This window comes from Aptenodytes patagonicus, chromosome 5 (genome assembly GCF_965638725.1).
Source record: "Aptenodytes patagonicus chromosome 5, bAptPat1.pri.cur, whole genome shotgun sequence".
Taxonomy (NCBI): Eukaryota; Metazoa; Chordata; class Aves; order Sphenisciformes; family Spheniscidae; genus Aptenodytes; species Aptenodytes patagonicus.
The window spans coordinates 55,595,396-55,616,909 of record NC_134953.1 but is presented as its reverse complement, the minus strand read 5'-3'; the positions used below and the strand labels follow the sequence as shown (position 1 = coordinate 55,616,909).

Below are 21,514 nucleotides of genomic sequence, written 5' to 3'. Positions count from 1 at the left end.
GTGGGTTTCTCTGGCTGGGAATTTTCTGTAGTGTTTTGTGGGCTCAGCCGTACAAATCAAGTGCGACCGACCCCTCTGCCTGCCTGGCGGGGCTGTGCCAGCCGAGCCTCCCAGGTGGCCCCGCCGTGCCTTGGGCTCTCTGAAGCCGCCCGGGAAGCTGGCAGGGGCCACCCCGCAGGAAAACACCTCCAGCCCCGTGGGCTGCCCCCAGGCCAGGCCTCTGCTGGCACAGCCCTGCCGTGCGGCCAGGGCAGCACAGCCTCTGCTGCGGCGACGCCAGACTCGCTCCTGGTTGCGGTGCATGCACTTGTTTGGTTGGACACCAGTTTATTTTAATCTAGATCATCTATTACTGATACGTTAAACAATTCAAAATATTGCCATAGCTACCAGGCACTGGCGGGTCTTAAAAGCAGGGTAAGAATCCTTGGAGTGTCTCATTCTTTATAAATATTTCAGTGTGCTGGGCTCCTTGGGCTTCTCTGGGAACGGCACAAACTAGTTTCATTCCTGCAAACAACTTTAGAGCATGTTCTGTTCAGTAATTTACATTTTTCAGAGTTTTCATTTGTATTAATAACTGATCACTCCTATGACGCGCGCTTTCCCCCTAAGCCTGATGTTTCTCCTAGAGACCAATTAACTAATACATTGTTTTCTTCAAGGAGCCAGTAATTTAAATTACTGGGAAATTTATTTGCAAGCAGTTGGCCTTGTAAAGAGCTTTCTAAACTACAAAAGTTTTGCCTTCAAAAGCTTTCTGATTTTTTTTTTTGTTGTTTCCGTGTGTCCACTTCTGACACTTTCCAAGGAAGTGCTCAGAGGTCATACCAAGCAGCTCAGGTATAAGTGAGTACATAGAGGCATTAATGCAAATGAGCTCTACTTTCCTTGCTCTATTTTCTCTTCTCTAATCCAGTTTAGGTTCTGGTTTTCAGGTACAGCTGCTGTATTAATGAAGAGTCATTGTGTGATTGTTTTAAGCAAGGGAAAAAGACATAGAGCAGAGGTATTTGTAAGAAAAAATTCCTGTTGAAAAGGAAGCTTAATGCTGGAACTGATTTTTCAGATATGACAATGGATCCTTTCTGCCCTGTTAGCGTGTCATACACTGGCCAGTGCAAAAACCAAGGAATGAGATCTAAGCTCTGTCCACCCCTCCCTTCTTCAGCTTATTCCCTACCTGTGCTTCAGTAGCTTTACCGTATGAAACATCTGGTCAGTTAGCTAGTCAGGTAGGGAATTTTCATCAGCATCCCAAATGCACCTTCTCCCGTCCGCTCTGCACGTATTCCTCAAAGCATGCCAATTTCCAGTGTCACTTTTACTTCTAGAAAGAATACAACATATTTCCTCCAGTTGCAAAGAAATCTGGATGTTGTTTTGTTGGGTTTGCAGTGTGGACAGTGGATTGTTACAGTGGAAACACAACAGAATGGCTGAGTTCAGTGTGTGTTGGTTATGTCGTGTTTGACCTGGAGGGTGTTAGCACCAAGGTCAGAACTGTTTGTTAGCAAAGAACTGGAATTTGTTCAGGGGACACCTCCTTCCCTCCCCCCCCCAGTGATTTATCCGAGAGGGCAGAATACTAATTTGTGTTTTACGCTCTTTTTCTGCTTTCAGGAACCAAAAATGGGAAATGATCAAGGAGGGTGTTTTTAACCTGAACAAATTCTGGCTGTTTGCATTTTGTCATGCAGATGTGCCTGCCCCTCAGCTCGGATGCTGCAGGGTTAGTGGAGTCCTTGTGCAGGGGTATCTCCTGTCTCATTGGCTAATCCTGTTTCAAGCCATAAGCTCCGTAAATTCTATAGCCATAGTGGGAAATATTCCTGCCAGACAAGGCATTTGCAAAATAACAAAGCTAATCATTGGTTTGAAAAGTTACGATGATGGTTGATGATCTCCTTTGATCCATGGGAAAGACTGAAGCTTCCTTTTGCTCCTTTTTATTAAAGCTCTTGGTGATTTGACATAGCATTGCCCATGTTGTGACACTGACTTATTGCTAAAGCTTTGCAAAGATGGAGTGGAGAGTTCTCTGTGGATTTTTCCAGAGGCATGCTCAGAGCAAATGCTCATCGTCTCTGAAAGTTGTGACGGTATCCAGGGAAGTACAACAGGCTGTCAGCAGCTCCTTTCCAGTGGTAAGCAGTGTTTAGTCCCCTGAAACGCTGGTCTGCAGCCAGGACGCTGCACTGATGCTTTCTTTTTTTTGCTGCACTGAATTCCTCAGTTTCACGACATTTAGGCGTTAAACTGAGAGGGCTAGCTGGTCACAAAAACTGGCTCAGCCTCAATGAGGAAGAGGCTGCCATGATGTCTGTTGGTGCGATTCAGAGGTAATGACAATATTTTGTGAATGTGAGTGTCAGAGCTTTCTGAGTTCTGCCACAAAAAGGAAGAAGTGTGAGTCAGAGAGAAAGAGCTGAAAGCAAGAGCAGTGCCTTGCAAGGCCTCCTCACATGAAACTCAATGTAAAAATGTGTTTCTCTCAGTAGGTTGGAAGAGGTGGCACTGCGTTAGCCCACAGACTGCAGCGAAGGCACAGAGGCTGGCGCTGGACCAGAGGAGCTGGTGCTGACAGTCATCAGTCCTTCCTGGCCAGGCGCTGAGGCAGCCCGCTCTTCTGCTCCTGCCGGGGCAGAGTGGGACAGGATGCTCACTGAGCAGCCGCTCGTGGCGATGGGATGGTTTTCCCAGCTGTACTTCATACAGGGGTTGGAGGGTTTCATATAGGGTCTGACAAGTCCTGTAGTGAGCTGCATCCAAGACCTTTCTGTGTATTTCTTCTAACGTTGACATTAGCCCAGCAGACTGTTGGTGTGAATGAGACTGCAACTGAAACATGAACCAAACAGAACAGAAAGTAACCACTGAGTGGTACCAGGGGCTGACAGCGGATCTGCAACACTTGATGTTCAGCTTTATTTCCCTTTCTTCCCCATTGAATTTTTCAGAAAGTGAAACAAAACAATGACAAAACACCTGTAAACCTTGCTAAGTGAAATCTTCCCCATTTTTATTGCTTCAGGACTGTGAAATTAATGACGTGCATGGAAGATGTGAGTCGGTAGAGCCTACTATACATTTACAGTTCATGTGTGTTGCACTGCACGATACCTCATCACAGACCTTGGTGCAGGGATCATAGTCAGAAGAAACCAACATCCTGAATAATATCCACAAAGCAACACACAGCAATTGTGAACACTGATTTCTACTCAGCCGATAAGAGAGTTGTGTCTTTGAATCCAGTTAAGGAATAATATTACAGCAGGATCGCTTGCAGCTAAATTTTGCTAATTTGAAAAAAGACCCCAGAAAATAGCAGCATAATTAACTCTGTAATTGCTTCTAGAAGAAGAGTTCAAGTTCTCCTGCCCTACCTCTTTTTTTTTTTTTTTTTTTTTTAATTTCCAGTGATCAGAGTTGCTGTTGCAAAGCCCAGCCATGGCACTCATTCAGCTCATCTAGCTCAGCAGGCGCTAGATGGCACTCTGCTGCAGTTTTGCTTCAAGTCAAAAATGCGACTTTGCACTGTGTTAAGATGACGCAATTTTGCATATTTTCCTTCTGGTTTAAAGTTTGTTTTGGAGTGTCTGTGTTGCTTTTTGTAAGCAAATGTCTGAACAAAAGCTTACACTCTTTGGGAAAAACAATCACTCAAACGAAAGTGGATAAGAAAACACAAATGTCTGGAAGAGTACAATTAAGATGGCCACAGAAATACCTCTTTATTCTCAGCGAGCAGGAAAGCATCCAAAGATCAGGGCTCTGAAGAGCTGCAGACATGGGGCTGCTCTGCTGGAGACCTGCGTGAGCCCATGGTGATGAAAATGAGACACGGGACGTGACTAGGACTGCGGGGAACTCAAAAAAGAAACGACCTGGTTCAGAAGCTGGGAGCAGGAACAACTTTGCCTCCACGGTGGCCTGGATGGTGGTGGGGAGTAACAGGCTGCTCTTTTTCTTGATGGGGACTGGGCTGGCAGCTCCCTGGCACCTACCGGTCAGGGAGGGCTGATAGCCCCATGCCTTAGTGCAGTCCAAGGTAACAACAACTTGCCTTGGAGCTCTGAAACTGTAACAGATGCATTTTTACTTTCATCTCCTCAAATTGTTAATGCTCAAGATGAAAGCGCAGCGTTCCTTGTGGACATTCACTTCGTTAAAGAATAGATGCACACCACCAAAAAAACCTAACCCTCGAGCGGGTCAGCAGAGAAAGATGCTAGAGCAGAACTTATGACAGGGACATTTGCCATCAACAAATAAAGCTGTTCAGTTTAGGGATCTTCAGTGTAACACACGATGCCTGGGAGTTAGTTAGGCTGATGTGGTGAGAACTGTTGTTGCCGGTTGATGGCGTGTCTCTCTGCAGGCGGACGGTTCATGTTGTCAGCTGCTTTCTTCAAAGCTGCCACTGCTGCTGCAGGAATGAAACCTCATGGTACTCATGGGATCCGACACGTAGCCTGCAAGATGCAGAGAGAAGTTCGTGTGTGGCTCAACATAGCAGCAGTTCTCCCCGACCTTTCCCTGCAGTGACAATGTCAACAAAATAATGTGCATATCATTTTGAGATAAATAGGCACAGACCATGCTGATACCTTTTTGCTGTCTCCAAATCTCCATTCAGTATCATCTGCTGAGGAAAAATTTAAATAGGAAGTAAACAGACCCTGTCATTCATGCAATGAATTCACAGTAATCAAGCACAAAGAATCTTTGGTGACTGACATAAAAACATGAATCTCGATGTTCTAATAGCACAGTGGAAGTTTGCCATTAAAAAAAATACCCTTTTCCCTTTCAACTAGATCTTCGGAGGGCTCAAAATAAGCATTCTGATAAGTGTTTTTAAAATACTTTAATTCTTGACACTGCAAAACAGAAAGCAACTGCTCTTGCCAGCACTGTATTTCCAATGAGGTGCTCCAACAATGCCAGAGAAACTGTGGCATTGTTTCTTTACACGGTGTCAGGGGTCAGCTGCTCCCACGCTTCTTATTTTACTGTACTAACATTAAAAATCCAGTGGAGCCAACTCAAATTTCTTGATAACTAGGCATTGTATAGAGATACTCAGATGCCTGGGAAACAGGAGAGCGGAGAAACTAGAACATGAAAACTTTCTGGGGCGCAGGGGTGGGAGAAGGGTTAGAAAACATTGCTAAGGCTCCTGTGTGCCAAATTCCTGTTGCCACGCATAAAAGACACACAGCTGCACAAGATTAAGACTCTGGTAATTACAACAGTACTGACCATGGCATCCCTAAGCTGTAATCCATAAGCAACCTTGGTTTATCTCCTAATCATGACACACTATGCTTTGAAAGCTGGCAGCAAAGCTTTCCTTAAGGGAATCTCACTCATATCCTAAATATGCTGGGCCTTAATGCTGCGACTGTTCTTGTGCGTGCTGAATGTGTCCTGTGAGGTGAAGGTAGCATGTGTCCTCGCTGAAGCCAAAGCCACGGTGCGTCGCTGTGTATGTGAGGAACGACGGTCTGCAATGGGGCACATTACAAGAGCAGGACGTACTTTTGAGGACCTCTCCAGCCGTGGTGGCAATACTTTGCACTGTTCACGCTGGGTGGGAGACTGTCCACATGCTCCACCATCACTTCCATTTGCCTTACTGCTGCCTCACAGTGGGGAACCTTCACTTTAATAAATGCTTTCATGTTTCCAACACCCTCGACCACATCCTACGTTTTTTCCTTTTCCTTGTAGTGCCTGTGAGTTTCATACCAGCCAGGATTAAGACCATGAGGATGCTTGGCTTGCCTCACTCCCAGGGGTCCTTTCTTGCCTGCCACTGGTGCATCTCTTCTCAGATGGATGGTGCCCTTTCCAAGTGCCAAGAGGGATGACGCTATGCTACGCCACAGCCTGGGCTTGCACTGTCGTGTAACTACTCAGTGGGTGCATGCACTTCCTTGTGCTTCAAGCCTTGCCAGGGCCTTTGCAGTTGGGAAACTTTGGTGACTGTTGCAGCAGCATCATGAGCTTGTCTGCCAGTGTCTGAGAGCTGTAGTGAGCAAGGAGAAGCCAAAGGCAAAGTTAAACTCCATGTTTACACCTATCTTAAATTTTAGAGGATATACAGTTTTCTTTGGGCATTGTATATCTGCCTTGTGTGATTTCACTGCTTTCAATGTACTGTTTAACTCACAATTTGTGAAACTTCCCGTGAAGAGCTGGCCCTTTGCTTTCACTGAAGAAGACAGGGCTGTGTTTATTTGCAGAATTCCTATTTTCAAATACACTCAATGAAGAAAATTGTTCACTATCAGAAAGGCTCTTGCAGGAATGGGAGCAGGGTGCTTTTGGGGCTTTTACTGAGAAAGAAAAACAGTGAATGTATTCTTTATTGTTTATAGACTGCAAGTGCAAATGAGGATAATGGAAACATTAGGCAAAAAGCAAACAGAAAAAAGATCAAAATGGACATGAATGGGGAGAGACAGCAGTGAAATTGGTTTATGTGGCATAAATAAAGAGTGCAAATATTTGCAGTCATTAGACCAAGCACTCTAATAAAAAAGGGCTCAGGGCTTTCTGTCTTCTGGTGTGCCGCTATGCATTGCAATGGCTTGATCACTCTACCAGGATCTCAAAGCATGGGATGCAGTCAGAGCAAGGGGTGGCTGGGCTGCAGAGTGCTATGGTGGGCTTCCAGAGCAGCTGGGGTGCTTTGCAACAAGGGACAGTGATTCTGCTGTTCCTCGAGATACATATCCTGGTGACACTGCAGGACTGAACTTCGAGCTGCCTAAGCCTGCTGAAATGAAGTATGTGGCAAGAAGTAGCTTTTCCAGTCCTGTTGTGTCTAGCAGCCAGGATCTTCACTTTCCTCTGTGCCACCCTGGCTTTTTCCATTGTTACCTGAGTTAGCGCAAGGCTCAGCTTGGCCAGCTCTTGGCTGTGATCAAGCTGTGCTGCACCATGGTCCTGGTATCCTGACCAGCAATGTGGAGGTCTGGCTGGGGCCACCTCCTTTCCCACTCGCATGCTTTGGTTCCCTGCTGTGGAAACTAATTCAAGGAACAGGTATATTTGAAAATAAATCTTGAGGTCTCATGAGTGGAGTCTGAAATCACTCCTTAATCCCACAGCTTAAATGCAGCCATGGAGAGTCTCTTCTCCACCAGCCCTTCATTCCCTTGTGTCCCTTTTTAATACAGGCTTGAGAAACCCTCTCCAGTCTTGCCTGGATGGTCTCACTCTAGGAGTTCACTAAACGTTCTTTTTCATTCTTGTTTTCTTCCTCCTCAAGTTTTCCAGTTGCCAGGTACCTGATGAAAGCTGTGCCCCGAGGAACTGCTCTCTGCAGCTGTGGAATCCGCATAGAGCAAGTAATAACGAAGTTTTTGTTCTTTTTTCAGTTTCGAAGGTCATTACCTCACTACTCGTTATGACAGCAACGCTGCTGTTAGGCTTGTACTCAGTAAATATTTATATGACCAGGTTTTCTCTTTTTCTCACCCAATGTGCTCAGTTCAGAGGAGAGGAAGGAGTGCAAGAGGAAGGAGTGCTGAGGCCAGTGAAAAACAGCAAAGACGATGAGTTGATGAGCTTCTGATATATGCTTTGGGCAGAACAGAACACTGAATTCTCCTGGTGACAAAACAGGTTGGGAAGTGGCAGGAAAGGGAGCAGATGCCAGGAGAGGAGTGAGAAGGCCCCAGGGCAGGGGACAGCAGCAAACTCTGAATGAAGATGGCAACACTGTAAAGTCAATGGGTCCACTCAACACGGTTGTCATTTGAACATACAGAAAAACACATGTAAACATAAAGCATAGAGGAAAACATGTTTTCCTTGTACGTACTCAGCAGCTGTGCCTCAGAGAAACAGAGACTACACAGCACAAAACAACTCTGCTCACAGCAAACACAGAGACACCTTCCCGCTGGGCACTCCTGGGTGGCAGCGACTGTGGTGTACACGTGTATTCTGTACACTGTACCCGCCATTTCAGCGAAGCCACCGAGGCGAAGGGCTCCGGAGCGGAGGATCGCGACGGGGGACCCTTCCTGAAGCGGCAAAACCGCGGCCAAACCCGCGAAAAGCAAAAGCGCAGGGAGCGAGAGGGAACCCCAGCCCCGCCATTCCCCGAGCCGGAGGAGGGCGTTCCTGACGAGCGGCAGCTCTGACTCAGCGTGGGCGGGGACAAGAGGGGCGGCGGCCAAACCCCCTCACTTAGAAGAGCAGCCCCAGGGAGCGCGAGCGACCCGGAGCGCGGCGAACAGGGCGGGCAAACAGGACGTGGCGCGGCAGAAGGACGTGGCGCGGCAGTTTGCGCGGGCAGGGCGTGCAGGGAAGGCGAGCGGGCAAGGCACAGCCCCGCTCCCGGCTCCAGAGGCCAACTCAACTGGTTATCGTAGGCTTCCGAGAAGAGGACCGGCTATGGTTTCCACTCGGCCGAAAGCCGTCGCCAGAAGGAATGTGGCGACCCAGACGGAGCTCACACGCAAGCATACAGCTGTCCAGGTCTCTGGCTGCAGGGAGTGCCTGAGCCTGTCAGCTCTACCGGAGGGCGGCAGAGACACCACCTGTGTGCGGTGTGACCAGGTGGATGATCTGCTCGGCCTGGTGGCAGAGCTGAAGGAGGAGGTGGAAAGGTTGAGGAGTATCCGGGAGTGTGAGAGGGAGATAGATTGGTGGAGCTGCACCCTATCGTCCCTGAGGCAGAGGCAGCAGAAGGAGGCTCCGCGAGAAGCAGAGGATCCCCTGCCTTCTTGCCACCAGGTAGAAAGAGGGGACCTAAGCGACGGGGGGGGATGGAAACGGGTCCCTGCTCGGCGTGCCAGGCAAACCCCCGCCCGGCCTCCCTCACCTTCCCGGTTGCCTTTACACAACAGATATGGAGCCCTGGAACTTGAGGGCCAGGCAAGCGAGGATGTAGACGAAGGTCCATCCGGGGGGTCGCCTAGGGTGAGGCAGTCAGCCCCACGCATTATGACTGCCGCTGCTAAGAAAAAAAGGAGGGTAATTGTCATAGGCGATTCCCTTCTGAGGGGAACAGAGGGCCCGATATGCCGACCGGACCCGTCCCACAGGGAAGTCTGCTGCCTCCCTGGGGCCCGGGTCAGAGACATCACTAGGAAGCTCCCTGGGCTGGTACGGCCTTCTGATTACTACCCGCTGCTGGTTATACAGGCTGGCAGTGATGAGGTTGCAGAGAGAAGTCCTGCAGCGATCAAAAGGGACTTCAGGGCACTGGGGCGACTGGTTCAAGGATCGGGAGCACAGGTAGTGTTTTCCTCTATCCCTACAGTGGCAGGGAAGGATACTGAAAGGAGCAGGAAAACACACCTGATCAACGCGTGGCTCAGGGGCTGGTGCCATCGGAGGAATTTTGGCTTTTTTGATCATGGGGAGGTTTACATGGCACCGGGCCTGCTGGTGACAGACGGAGTCCAGCTGTCTCACAAGGGAAAAAGGATCATGGCTCATGAATTGGCAGGGCTCATTGAGAGGGCTTTAAACTAGGTTCGAAGGGGGAAGGGGATAAAACCAGGCTCGCTAGAGATGAGCCGAGGGGTGGCGTGCCGATGCCGGGGGCGAAATCGATAGCCCAGCTCAAGTGCATCTACACCAATGCACGCAGCATGGGCGGCAAGCAGGAGGAGCTGGAAGCCATTGTGCAGCGGGAGAGATATGACTTAGTCGCCATCACAGAAACATGGTGGGGTGACTCTCATGACTGGAGTGCTGCAATGGATGGCTATAGACTCTTCAGAAGGGACAGGCGAGGAAGGAGAGGCGGTGGGGTGGCCCTGTATGTTAGGGAGTGTTTTGATTGTATAGAGCTCAACGATTGTGATGATGGTACGGTTGAGTGTCTATGGGTAAGGATGAGGGGGAAGGCCAACGAGGCAGATATCCTGCTGGGAGTCTGTTATAGACCACCCAACCAGGATGAAGGGGCGGATGAAGCGTTCTATAAGCGGCTGGCAGAAGTCTCTCAATCGCTAGCCCTTGTTCTCGTGGGGGACTTCAACTTCCCGGACATCTGCTGGAAATACAACACGGCAGAGAGGAAGCAGTCTAGGAGGTTCCTGGAGTGTGTGGAAGACAACTTCCTGACACAGCTCGTAAGTGAGCCTACCAGGGGAGGTGCCTCGCTCGACCTGCTGTTTACAAACAGAGAAGGACTGGTGGGAGATGTGGTGGTCGGAGGCCGTCTTGGGCTTAGCGACCATGAAATGATAGAATTCTCGCTTCTTGGTGAAGTAAGGAGGGGGGGCAGCAAAACCACAACCATGGACTTCCGGAGGGCGGACTTTGGCCTGTTCAGGACGTTGGTTGAGAGAGTCCCATGGGAGACGGTCCTGAAGGGCAAACGGGTCCAGGAAGGCTGGACAATCTTCAAGAAGGAAGTCTTAAAGGCGCAGGAGCAGGCTGTCCCTGTACGCCGTAAGAAGAACAGGCGGGGAAGACGACCGGCCTGGCTGAACGGGGAGCTCTTGCTGGGACTCAGGAAAAAAAGGAGAGTTTACCGCTTGTGGAAGAAGGGGCAGGCGACTCAGGAAGAGTACAGGGATCTCGTTAGGTCGTGCAGAGAGGAAATGAGAAAGGCAAAAGCCCAGCTAGAACGCAATCTGGCCGCTGTCGTTAAAGACAACAAAAAAAGTTTTTACAAATAGATTAATGACAAGAAGAGAGCTAAGGAGAATCTCCATCCCTTATTGGATGCGGGGGGGAACGTTGCCACCGAGGATGAGGAAAAGGCTGAGGTACTCAATGCCTTCTTTGCCTCAGTCTTTAACAGGCAGACCAGTTATCCTCAGGGTACTCGGCCCCCCGAGCTGGAAGACGGGGACGGCGAGCAGGATGAACCCCCCATAATCCAAGAGGAAGCAGTCAATGACCTGCTATGCCACCTGGACACTCACAAGTCTATGGGGCCGGATGGGATCCACCCGAGAGTGCTGAGGGAGCTGGCGGAGGTGCTCGCCAAGCCGCTCTCCATCATTTATCAGCAGTCCTGGTTAACGGGGGAGGTCCCGGAAGACTGGAGGCTTGCCAATGTGACGCCCATCCACAAGAAGGGCCGGAAGGAGGATCCGGGGAACTACAGGCCTGTCAGCCTGACCTCGGTGCCGGGGAAGATTATGGAGCGGTTCATCTTGAGGGCGCTCACAAGGCATGAGCGGGACAACCAGGGGATCCGGCCTAGCCAGCACGGATTCATGAAAGGCAGGTCCTGCCTGACCAACCTGATCTCCTTCTATGACCAGGTGACCCGCCTAGTGGACGAGGGAAAGGCTGTGGATGTGGTCTACCTGGACTTCAGCAAGGCCTTTGACACTGTCTCCCACAGCATTCTCCTAGAGAAGCTGGCGGCTCACGGCTTAGACAGGTGGACTCTGCGCTGGGTCAAAAACTGGCTGGACGGCCGGGCCCAGAGAGTTGTGGTGAATGGAGTTACATCCAGTTGGCGGCCTGTCACGAGCGGTGTTCCCCAGGGCTCAGTACTGGGGCTGGTCTTGTTTAATATCTTTATTGATGATCTGGATGAGGGGATTGAGTGCACCCTCACTAAGTTTGCAGACGACACCAAGTTGGGCGGGAGCGTTGATCTGCTCGAGGGTAGGAAGGCTCTGCAGAGGGACCTGGACAGGCTGGATCGATGGGCCCAGGCCAACCGTATGAGATTCAACAAGGCCAAGTGCCGGGTCCTGCACTTTGGCCACAACAACCCCATGCAGCGCTACAGGCTTGGGGAAGAGTGGCTGGAAAGCTGCCCAGCAGAGAAGGACCTGGGGGTGCTGGTCGACAGCCGGCTGAACATGAGCCGGCAGTGTGCCCAGGCGGCCAAGAAGGCCAATGGCATCCTGGCCTGTATCAGAACTAGTGTGGCCAGCAGGAGTAGGGAAGTGATCGTGCCCCTGTACTCGGCACTGGTGAGGCCGCACCTCGAATACTGTGTTCAGTTTTGGGCCCCTCACTACAAGAAGGACGTCGAGGTGCTGGAGCGTGTCCAGAGAAGGGCAACGAGGCTGGTGAGGGGTCTGGAGAACAAGTCTTATGAGGAGCGGCTGAGGGAACTGGGACTGTTTAGCCTGGAGAAAAGGAGGCTGAGGGGAGACCTCATCGCTCTCTACAACTACCTGAAAGGAGGTTGTAGCGAGGTGGGTGTTGGTCTTTTCTCTGAAGTAACAAGCGATAGGACGAGAGGAAATGGCCTCAAGTTGCGGCAGGGGAGGTTTAGATTGGATGTAAGGAAAAATTTCTTTACTGAAAGAGTGGTGAAACATTGGAACAGGCTGCCCCGGGAAGTGGTGGAGTCCCCATCCCTGGAGGTATTTAAAAGACGTGTAGATGAGGCGCTTAGGGACATGGTTTAGTGGGCATGGTGGTGTTGGGTTGACGGTTGGACTCGATGATCTTGGAGGTCTTTTCCAACCTCAATGATTCTATGATTCTATGATTCCTTAGAAGTCTGTGTTGTCCATCAAAGCCCAGCCCCACTCCTTGGTACTGAGGATGTCACTGTCATTCTCTGCCATGTCAGCCTCACGGCTCCTGCCATTTTTGTTTGCCTCCTTTGTCCATCACATGCTAAAGTCTGATACGAGTACTGATGAAAAAAACCTCTACCCAGCTTTCAGAACAGACGTGGCTGGCACGGGCAGTGCTAAAGCCTTGTTCTCTGCCGGGTCTGTCGTGCTGTTGTAAGAGTGTATCAGAGCCTGGTTTTGCATTTGGTGTCGCCGGGTGTACTGCCGTGCTCTGGTATGGTGATCCCTCTAGTAATGGTTTCAGAAGACACCTTCTTGCTTTGCTCTGTCTCCAGGGCTCCCTGGACAGGACACCTGTCCTGGGGGTGACAAGATCCAGAATATCTGCATGGCTCCGGGCAGATGATGGAAGCACGGTCTGTGGTGGTGTTGTCAGGCAAAGGTAACTGCGGATGCTGTGCTGACATTTGCTCAGCAAACACAGCAGCCGCAGTGGACGGGCCCTGGCTGTGTGTCAGCACTGAAATGGGGCGGGGCTGTCCTATTGACATGGCCCTGGAGCAGCTTAGGATGTTCAGGTAAACAGATCAGCTGGCGCTGGTGGAAGGAGCAGCACCGTTGGACAGCAGCTGGAGGTTTTCCAAAATCATGCACTCAGTAGGTATAGTCCCTCTTCAGTATTGCTGCACAGAAAGTTACTGAGCTGGGAGGTGCTGTTGTTTCACACCTGAGCATAAAACACGTACGACCCCGACAGCATGTACTGAAAGCGGTTTCACACCAGTGGCAGGTCTTTCTAGGACGCAGCAGCTGAGCCTAGTGTGAACGAAGATTGGCACGAAGGTGATTAAGAGTCTGACCTTCAGATCCACACCAAGAGAGAAAGATTTACCCACGATGTCTGAATCCAGTCTGCTTGATACCACCCTAATGCCAACTACATTTTCATATGCTCTTTATTTTAAGGATTTATTTATACATTATGCTGCTGGGCTAAAAACTGCTCTAAGCTGATAACCATTCTATTCTTGGGAAACTGTAAAGAACCAGGCAATGAGTTTATGAGCCGTTTAGAAAGGGTGGGCGAGAAACAGACTCCCAAGGAGCTGCCTGCAAGACAAGACCAGAGCAAAGGCTGTTTAGCGAGAGAGGTTTACTGGGGATGATTGCAAACGCAGGGGCTAGGAAATGCTGGACAGCTGTTTGTGTGGCAATGCATGAACACACACTCGAATGTGGTAGGACAGAAAGCCAGGAAGGCAAGAGGAAGAAGCAGTCAGGGCATCTCTGTTCTGGAGGGGAGCAGAACGACGGGATGCCCTCTGAGAGAGGAGTGCGAATAGTGAAAAGAATATGTTGTGTCATTTTATGCTCCCGTGGTACTCCAGAAATAGGACTGTCTTGCCCACTTTTTGCAGAAGCAGCCTTGAGGATATAATGCCACATCTTCTCCTTATTCACAGATCCATGCATGTAGACAGAAAGGACCATCCCAGCTCTGAAGTGCTTGGGGCGCGCATGCAGTGAAAACAGCCACGAGCTGCAAGCAGCACAGGGTGAGGCCTCGCCAGCTCTGGCTGACTGTAACCAGCAGCCTCCACTGTACGTTAGTTTTCTCATGAGACTTTCTGGTACCTCAGGAGACTGTAGCTCTGCCCTGGTTAACCACACCAAGATGCTCAGAGGAGTATTCTACATTAACTCACCATTTTTGTCGATTGGTGGATACTGGAAGTTTCTTCTCATGTCATCCAAAGACAGACCCTGAGAAGGGTGTTGCCCAGTGCTGCAAATTAGATAGGTGTCAGTTTACGTAAGACCGATAAAGTCACATCTCCAGACCATGAGATCTTTTTCTACAGAGTTGGAAGTAAAAGACAGTAACATGAAATACATCAGCCTGATGCCCAGCCACTGTCATTTGCAGTAAACAAAAAGCAAGAAAAACGTTATGAAGCAAGAACATGAATCACACGCACGCTCACATTTCATTCGTTCTCAGAGTAACTTCCCTCAAATACACTGTCTGGGGTGTCACAACTGTTTGTATGTTGCTACTTTGGAAGCAATTCTAGGCATCAGTCCAGGATCATTGTAATGTATTTTATGCATCACTGCTAACAGATTCCTGCAAATAAGTTTCTCTGGCAAGGAAGATCACTGAATTATCTTCCAGTCATTGACCAAAACTGCTGTTCTGCCAACAGGTTGTTTATCCCTGACCCTAAGGAGGTATCACGTACAGCACCGTCCCCTGCCAGCTCTTCTCAGATTACAGGCAGACAGAAACCAAGCGCACACAAAAACAAGAAGCCCAACCCGTTCTCATTTAGCCCAAGGAGCTGCCAAAAGAATAAAGAAGGGATAATGGTTACAGTGACACAGTCGATGGCACGGGGGAGCAGAGTAATGCATGGAGGTGCTTCAGAACAGTTTAGGTATGATGGAGAGCCCCCGTCTATCTGACCATATCTGATGCTTGATTAGGGGACTAAAGAAGACCTACTGGATTTAAGAGCTCCATGAAAATAACACCTGAGTGTTATACTTTAGAAAGAGGCTCTTTCATTTGGCCTGCCTTCACTGAGTATGCTTATGTAAACCTTGAGAAGCCTTTTAATTGAAAATACCATCATCAGCCACAGTTCTCGGGCTTTGACACTTCACGGTGCAGGCAGAAGGCACAGTACTAAACAGAACTTCATATCAACTTAATTAGACGCTGTGGTTATTATTTATCTCACAATATATAAAAAAAGCAAAGGTCTGTCACCACTAGACTATCTAAACTTAACAGTGTATTCGTGGCTTCTGGCTTCTATCGAGGAGTCATTAAGATACTCTTTCTGGTGATCTCTTTGGGCAGTTTTGACAGGATAATAGGATTAGGTTTGCCGACTTCCACTAACTGCAAAGTAACGTCACATCAGCTTAACTTACTCTTCAAATATTTTCGCTGGCAAAACTGATCAATCTAGCTTTTCAACCTCTAAATCGTGAGGTCATGAAACGGAAAGGGCGACTCAGTGAATCGTCCAAGTGGCAGAACGTGAAACGTTGACACCAGCTGGCAACGGCAGGACGCAGGCTGGTTGTTTCAGGTTTCCTTGGGGCTTGTCTGCTTTTCTACCCTGTAGACAACTATTACTCTACAATTGATGCAAGTGCTGGGAGGCTCAGGGCAGGTCCTGCAGCTCTGGCTTTCCCAGCTTCTTTAAGACACATCTTTAAGAAGGATGGACGGATGCGGGTTCCCTATAGTGACACTGGTTGTCGATGCCTGGAGAGGCACCGTGCCCCACGGGAGGAGGCGAGGCAGCTGCCTGGCAGGCTGTAGGTAGAGTTTAATGAGGACCAGGTGTAACCTGAAGGAGCAGGGAAAGCTCACCCCAGTTCAGCCGGTACCTCAGGAATATTGTTTCTACCCACCTTTTCACCATCCCATCCTTCTCTGTGCTGCTTCTGACTTCCCTCTTGCTGGACCATTCACCTCTTTCCCCACTCTGCTCCCTGCCATCCCAAAGAGCTGTTCCTCCTCTGCGCCGCACAGCTCCTGCACCACCCACCCACCCACCCGCCCAGCTGCTCGGCCTGCTGTCAGCACAGCCGCCTTCTCCTCCAATCCCTTGCTTGCTTGCCTGGGAATGGAAAGCACTTTGAAGGCTGACCCGCAACGGTATGGAATGTATATACATATACTATATCACTTGCATTATTGAAGCTCATTCATAATTAAGGACAAGAAGCTGGGCAGAGGAAAACAATAAGGAGGTCTATTTTGGGAAAACACTGCCCAGTCAGAGGCTGAAGCAAAAAGCCCGTGAATGACTGGCTGGCAAATCTGCATCTGAAAGGACTGCAGAAAGCTAGTGCAGCATCTGCAGGCTGTGGGAAGAACCAGGAGGTCTCCAGGGGAAGAAATAAAACATACACTTTGCTTGATTTCTTAACGCAGCATTCACAGAGTAACTCCTGACTGTTAGCCAAGACAGATGGGCCTGAGGCCAGCCGTGCTGCCGAACAGGAGGCTGGCAGTGCCAGCTGTGCCAGGGATGCCTGCCTGGCGCTACAGAGGAACCACAGCCATGGTCTGTCCTACGCAAGGATTTCCGCAGAAAGGAGAAACTTTTAAGTGAGTTATTTGGCCTCTTTGCCTTTGGAGCAGCTCAGAGCAAAAACAGCAGACAGGAATCCTCTGTTTTTGTAAACATAAAAAGAAAAAAAAAAAGGAGAGAATTGCTGCTAACGAACAGCTGTCGGGAGGAGAACTACAATACAAATCTGTGATAAATAACACACTCACTCTGCCGTGACCCTGACTTCAGGAGAGGGCAGAAAATCTTGAAATCTGATTATTCGCAGAACAGCTAACTGAACCCCATTCAGTCAGTCACTTTGCTATATGTTTTTTCTTTAAATTTCTTGTCAGTTGGGTAACGGTTTATGTTAACTAACCAGAAGAGCTGAAACCATCTGCAGTAAATTGTTCAGCAGCCTCTCTAGGCATTAAGTCTGGAAGGGGAAGAAATAGCTGCTTGGAAAGAACCTGAAAAAAGCTTGGAAAGAGTAAACTTTCCCTTGACAACAAATTTAAAACTTTTGTGTAAGGGATAACTTGGCTTTTCTCTTCTTGTCCTCTGTTCTGTGAGAAAAGGTGGTTTGTAAGGGACCAGGCACTTGTCATCGATCCAAAAGGACGGCTGCCCAGCAGAAAGTACACTAGCGTGAAAGGTGGAGAGAAACCACACAGGTGATAGTGTCTGCTGCGAGTGTCTGCAGGACTATTGCTTAGCCTGGAGAAAGAGAGCTGTTAGCAGGGGAGAAGAACAGGATGTCTTTCAGCTAGACGAAATAAGCCCATCAAAATGCCTAGATTTTCCGCAGCTGCTTCCTGAACAGACCAAGTTTCCCTTGCAAATCTGTGCTAAGGCAAGATTTAAGCAAAGCAGGATGCTGCATCCCGTGATCCCACCCATGCATGTATGCACATCAGTGAGAGCTGATCCACACGTGACACAAAAGCTTCTCGGTTCAGCAATGGCAGTGCTGCTTACATAGGCTTTGCACCTAAGCCCCAGAGCCAGAGCACAGCAGAGCTCTGCAATCCTGCCTGTTGCTAATTACAGACCAGCACCTAGTGACAGAGGTCTGAGCGTGTCAGTCTCCGCAGGATGAGACCCGACATGGGAGCGATCCAAGGCAGGAACCATCTCTTCTGCTGGCCTGGAGGGATGGTGCCCAGCTCAGGACGGTGCCTTTCCAGTGCAGACCTGTGGCACTGCTTGTGGTTCCAGGCTGAGCTGTGAAATCTCACCCACCTGGCTGCAGCTTCAAAGCCCCTGCCTCAGCCCCAGCCGCCTCTGCAGTGCTGCCCCAGGGCCCTCTCCTGCCTGCAGGTGCTGCTGCCTCAGTCTGCAACCTGCTCGTGGAGAGCGGGAGAAGATGCTGGGTGGCACTGCCGCTGGGGACCGTCCCCTTGAGGGCCTGCCTGTGAAGAGCCGCGGACTTACGGGCTGCCAGCCAGCAGGATGGACGGGTGATCTCCCTGCTCCTCCCTCTGCCGCTCACCCGGGACAGGAGCTGGCACGCACTGGAGGAAGGGGACCTGAGCTGTCGGCGTGGTGGAGGTCTGTGCAATGCAGCCAAGCCAGGGCACCTACAGCAAGTGCTGCTCAGCAAGACGTTACTTCTGTGTGCAGGACAGGTGTGCACAGAGCTCCTGACAGCGGCATGCAGAGGTATGTCCAGCTGGTGAGCGAGGCTCTGCCTGCACGCACCCAACAACTGTTTCACGGCAGACAGAGCAACATGTTTGCTGCGTGATTACTCTATTCGGCACAGGCAGGGAATTCTTTCAGAATATTACGACATACCACACCATGCAGTCATGTATTTGCTATTTGAGGCAGCCTGTAGTATAGGCTAAAGAGCAGCCCCTGCCAAGCCCGTCAGACACGTTAATATCATGGTGCACAGATACAAAGAAAGGACACCCCAGATGTTTCTGACTTGGGTTAACTGAGAGCTACTTAAACAAGAACAGACTATTCTTTTGCAGATGTTGTCCTTGGACTCTGTGGGAAATGCTAAAGGTGTACCAAAGTAGAAAATCAATAGTTAAAGCTTCTATAAGGTGATGAGTTGACATGTTAAGCTGTCCTGTCAGACAGACAATTAAAATGCACTGCTATTGCATCCAATTCATTACGAGACTCCTGCATCCCGTCATGCCGGAGAGCGATCTGCTAAACAGATGCTAAAGTTACAGGGCAACAAACAAACAAATAACTTCAGTGCCACGGCTGTTTAACTCCATGCATGGTACACGGAGATTTCATCAGACGAACCGTTTCTGCCGTGGTATGTAGTTGCACGCTGCGGTGTTTCGTAGGACATGAAGTCGTCGGAGCAGATGGAAACAGGAGGCAGTGTAGGAAATATATTCCAGCTGGGGAAAAAAACAGTGTGACCCCTTCCCTCTAAAAATGCCTACGCTTACAAAAATGAAACCCTAAGAAACAATTGTCGTTAGGAAGTGAAGTCATTAATCATCTCAATGTGTAGTATAATTGAAAAAGTACTGAAACTGTGGAAACCATTCCCTTTTCATCGAGTGTTGTGCCTCTGGGTGAATCTTTCTGGGTGCTATTTATAGATTTGAATGTTGTTAATTTGTACGGCAGAGCATTTGATAAAAGAATCCACCTTTAAATAACCACTGGGGTTACAGAGGAGCCCATTTTGGTGTGCTAACGAGCCTCAGCACTGCACTGGGAACACTGAATGACAGGACAAGAGAGGCACTTGCAAGTGCCCCCCCCCTCTCTCTCTCTCTCGTGTCTACACTAACCTAGATATGTCACTTTCTTATTCCTTTCATGCAAATCTATTACACTCAACAGCAAAATCTGGTCCTTTATGGAAAATAAAAGTCTAGCAGACATTGCCTTCAGCCTGACCTCAGTGCCCACCTCCATGTCCTGCTCCAGCAGCGTATGACAAAAGCAATGCAATTTATAGGATGTCACATTTTGCCAGATGAACATTTCAGGTCTGATCTACATATTCCTGTAAAAGATTTCCGTGTCTGTCTGCAGCGGTTTGCCTTCTGCCTCTCCATACGAGCCCCCGAACAGGCAAAGGATTGATTCATTTTGCTCCTCTATTCCCGCTCCCCATTTTAGCTGATTGTATTTCTGACTCTCCACACCCCGGTTAACAGGAATGTACCACGAAGGCAGGGCTTGCTCTGCTATTACTGTTTCTGACTGCTAAGTGGTGCTAAAGGGTAAAGTTTAAACTACGTGCACCGCTCTTCTGGCAGAGATTAAGCGGACCATTTCATTTTCACAGTACTCTCACTCCCCGTGGGATAGAGACGGAAGATTGCTAAATTTGCCCTCAAAACCAGGTCTCCCAAGTAGACTGCCTCAGATATTAACTTAATGGTACAATAATATAGAGAACCCACATGTGACTTTGTCTTAAAAAAATTGGGAGTTCTTATCCTTCTATGGTCATAAATTGAATGATACGCAATTTTTAGGATGTACTTTGGTAGGAACAGCCCCAGCAATGCTGACTCCCACAAATCTCTGTAAGGCTGAGATCCTTTTCCTCTTCCTTAAGGAAAAGGGACTTGGCATTTGTATCTCCTGCCTCTGTACCTGCTGGGACAGTCTGGTTTCTGTCTGTCTGTCCCTGCCCTGTCACGTGGTCACCTTCACCTGCTGCTCTCCCCAGACAGCATCCTGGGGTTTGTAATAAGCGCAGGTGACAGCACCAGTCTGGTGGTGCTCTCTCCTGGTACTGCAACACCATCTTCCAGTAGCACAGCCCACTTCATTCATTTAATCATATCACAATTTGAGATCGAGATGAAAAAACCAAAAGCTAAAATCCAGACCTGAGAAACACAACATCAAAAAATGGCACCTCTTCAATTACTTTCATTTTCTACCGCAGCTGCTCTCTGGGATCACTAGTCTCTCCCCATGTTTTATCTTCATCGCAGGCTCTTATGGTCAGGGAACTGGGTGTTCTTCCTGCCCATAAAACTCCCTCTCGTTAAATAAACTCCACTAATACTAAGAATCTAATAGAGGTGAAGGCATGTTAGAAAATAATTTTCAGACACCTGGTCAGACACAAGCTATGCACTCCATAAAGGGGACATATGCGTATAAATGTAACAGGAAACAAACTTTCTCATACATTATAATCATAATGGCATTTCAGTGTGACCCTTCTTCCCAAATTTCCTTATTTCTAGGATTTTCAGCTGGGTTTTCCTAAGTGTGCCCTATTCCTCCTAATCAGAAGGACGTGTCTGCCTTGTATTTTGGCAGAGATAACAAGCCATGCTTGTGATATGAGTCAGCAAATATCACATTTCTACAGGGCTTAGATTTCTGCTGCGAGAGGTGAGCTCACCGGATAACTCTGGCCCCTTACGAGGAGTAGCAAAGCAAATCCTGCCCTCCTGTTTTGATGTGACATACTAACACAGCCTTCTCTATTTTTCAGACAATACATAGAGTTTATACTGCCTCCAGTATAACAAACTGGTCTGTCAACCACAAAAAAGCTCCTGCAGGAGTCGGCTCCCCTAAATGGCACTACTTCACAGAAGAAACTATATGAGCAGTTCTCTGAAATGTGAACAGTGCCCACACTGTGAAGGAGGCTTTGTAAGGCTCTGTGCCACAGGGCCACCTGATGCCTCCAGCCACGTCATTTGGTAATGAAATGCTGCCCGATGTCTAACCTGGGTTTTCCATCTTGCCACTGATGCCGCACACTGGAATACTTTTTTCTTTATTTTTTTCCAAAGAAAAATGTGTCTTTTAGCTGTTCTTTGGTGAAATTTTTCAAATTGAAAACATGTTGTGATATAGACACTGGCCTTCCCAGACCTGCTGGCAGGTAGTGAAGGTACATCCATCTAATGACCACTCGTCTCCATCCCCTTGGATGGGCAGTCATTGGTCTTTTGTTTCATGTGATAAAGCAGTGGTACTGTGTGTAGAGCCCAT

General features: G+C 48.9%; 1 protein-coding gene across 1 annotated transcript in view; it reads right to left on the bottom strand.

The window, feature by feature from the left end:
- Positions 1-3,702: 3,702 nt before the first annotated feature.
- LOC143161183 (serine/threonine-protein kinase TNNI3K-like) overlaps positions 3,703-21,514 on the bottom strand; it is a 41,173-nt gene continuing 23,361 nt past the window's right edge. The window contains exons 7-8 of the mRNA XM_076339892.1: positions 14,186-14,265; positions 3,703-4,478 (exon numbers count right to left, since the gene is read on the bottom strand). Coding sequence (XP_076196007.1) covers positions 4,402-4,478; positions 14,186-14,265 — 157 coding nt within the window. The 3' untranslated portion in view covers positions 3,703-4,401. The remainder of the gene's footprint in view (positions 4,479-14,185; positions 14,266-21,514) is intronic.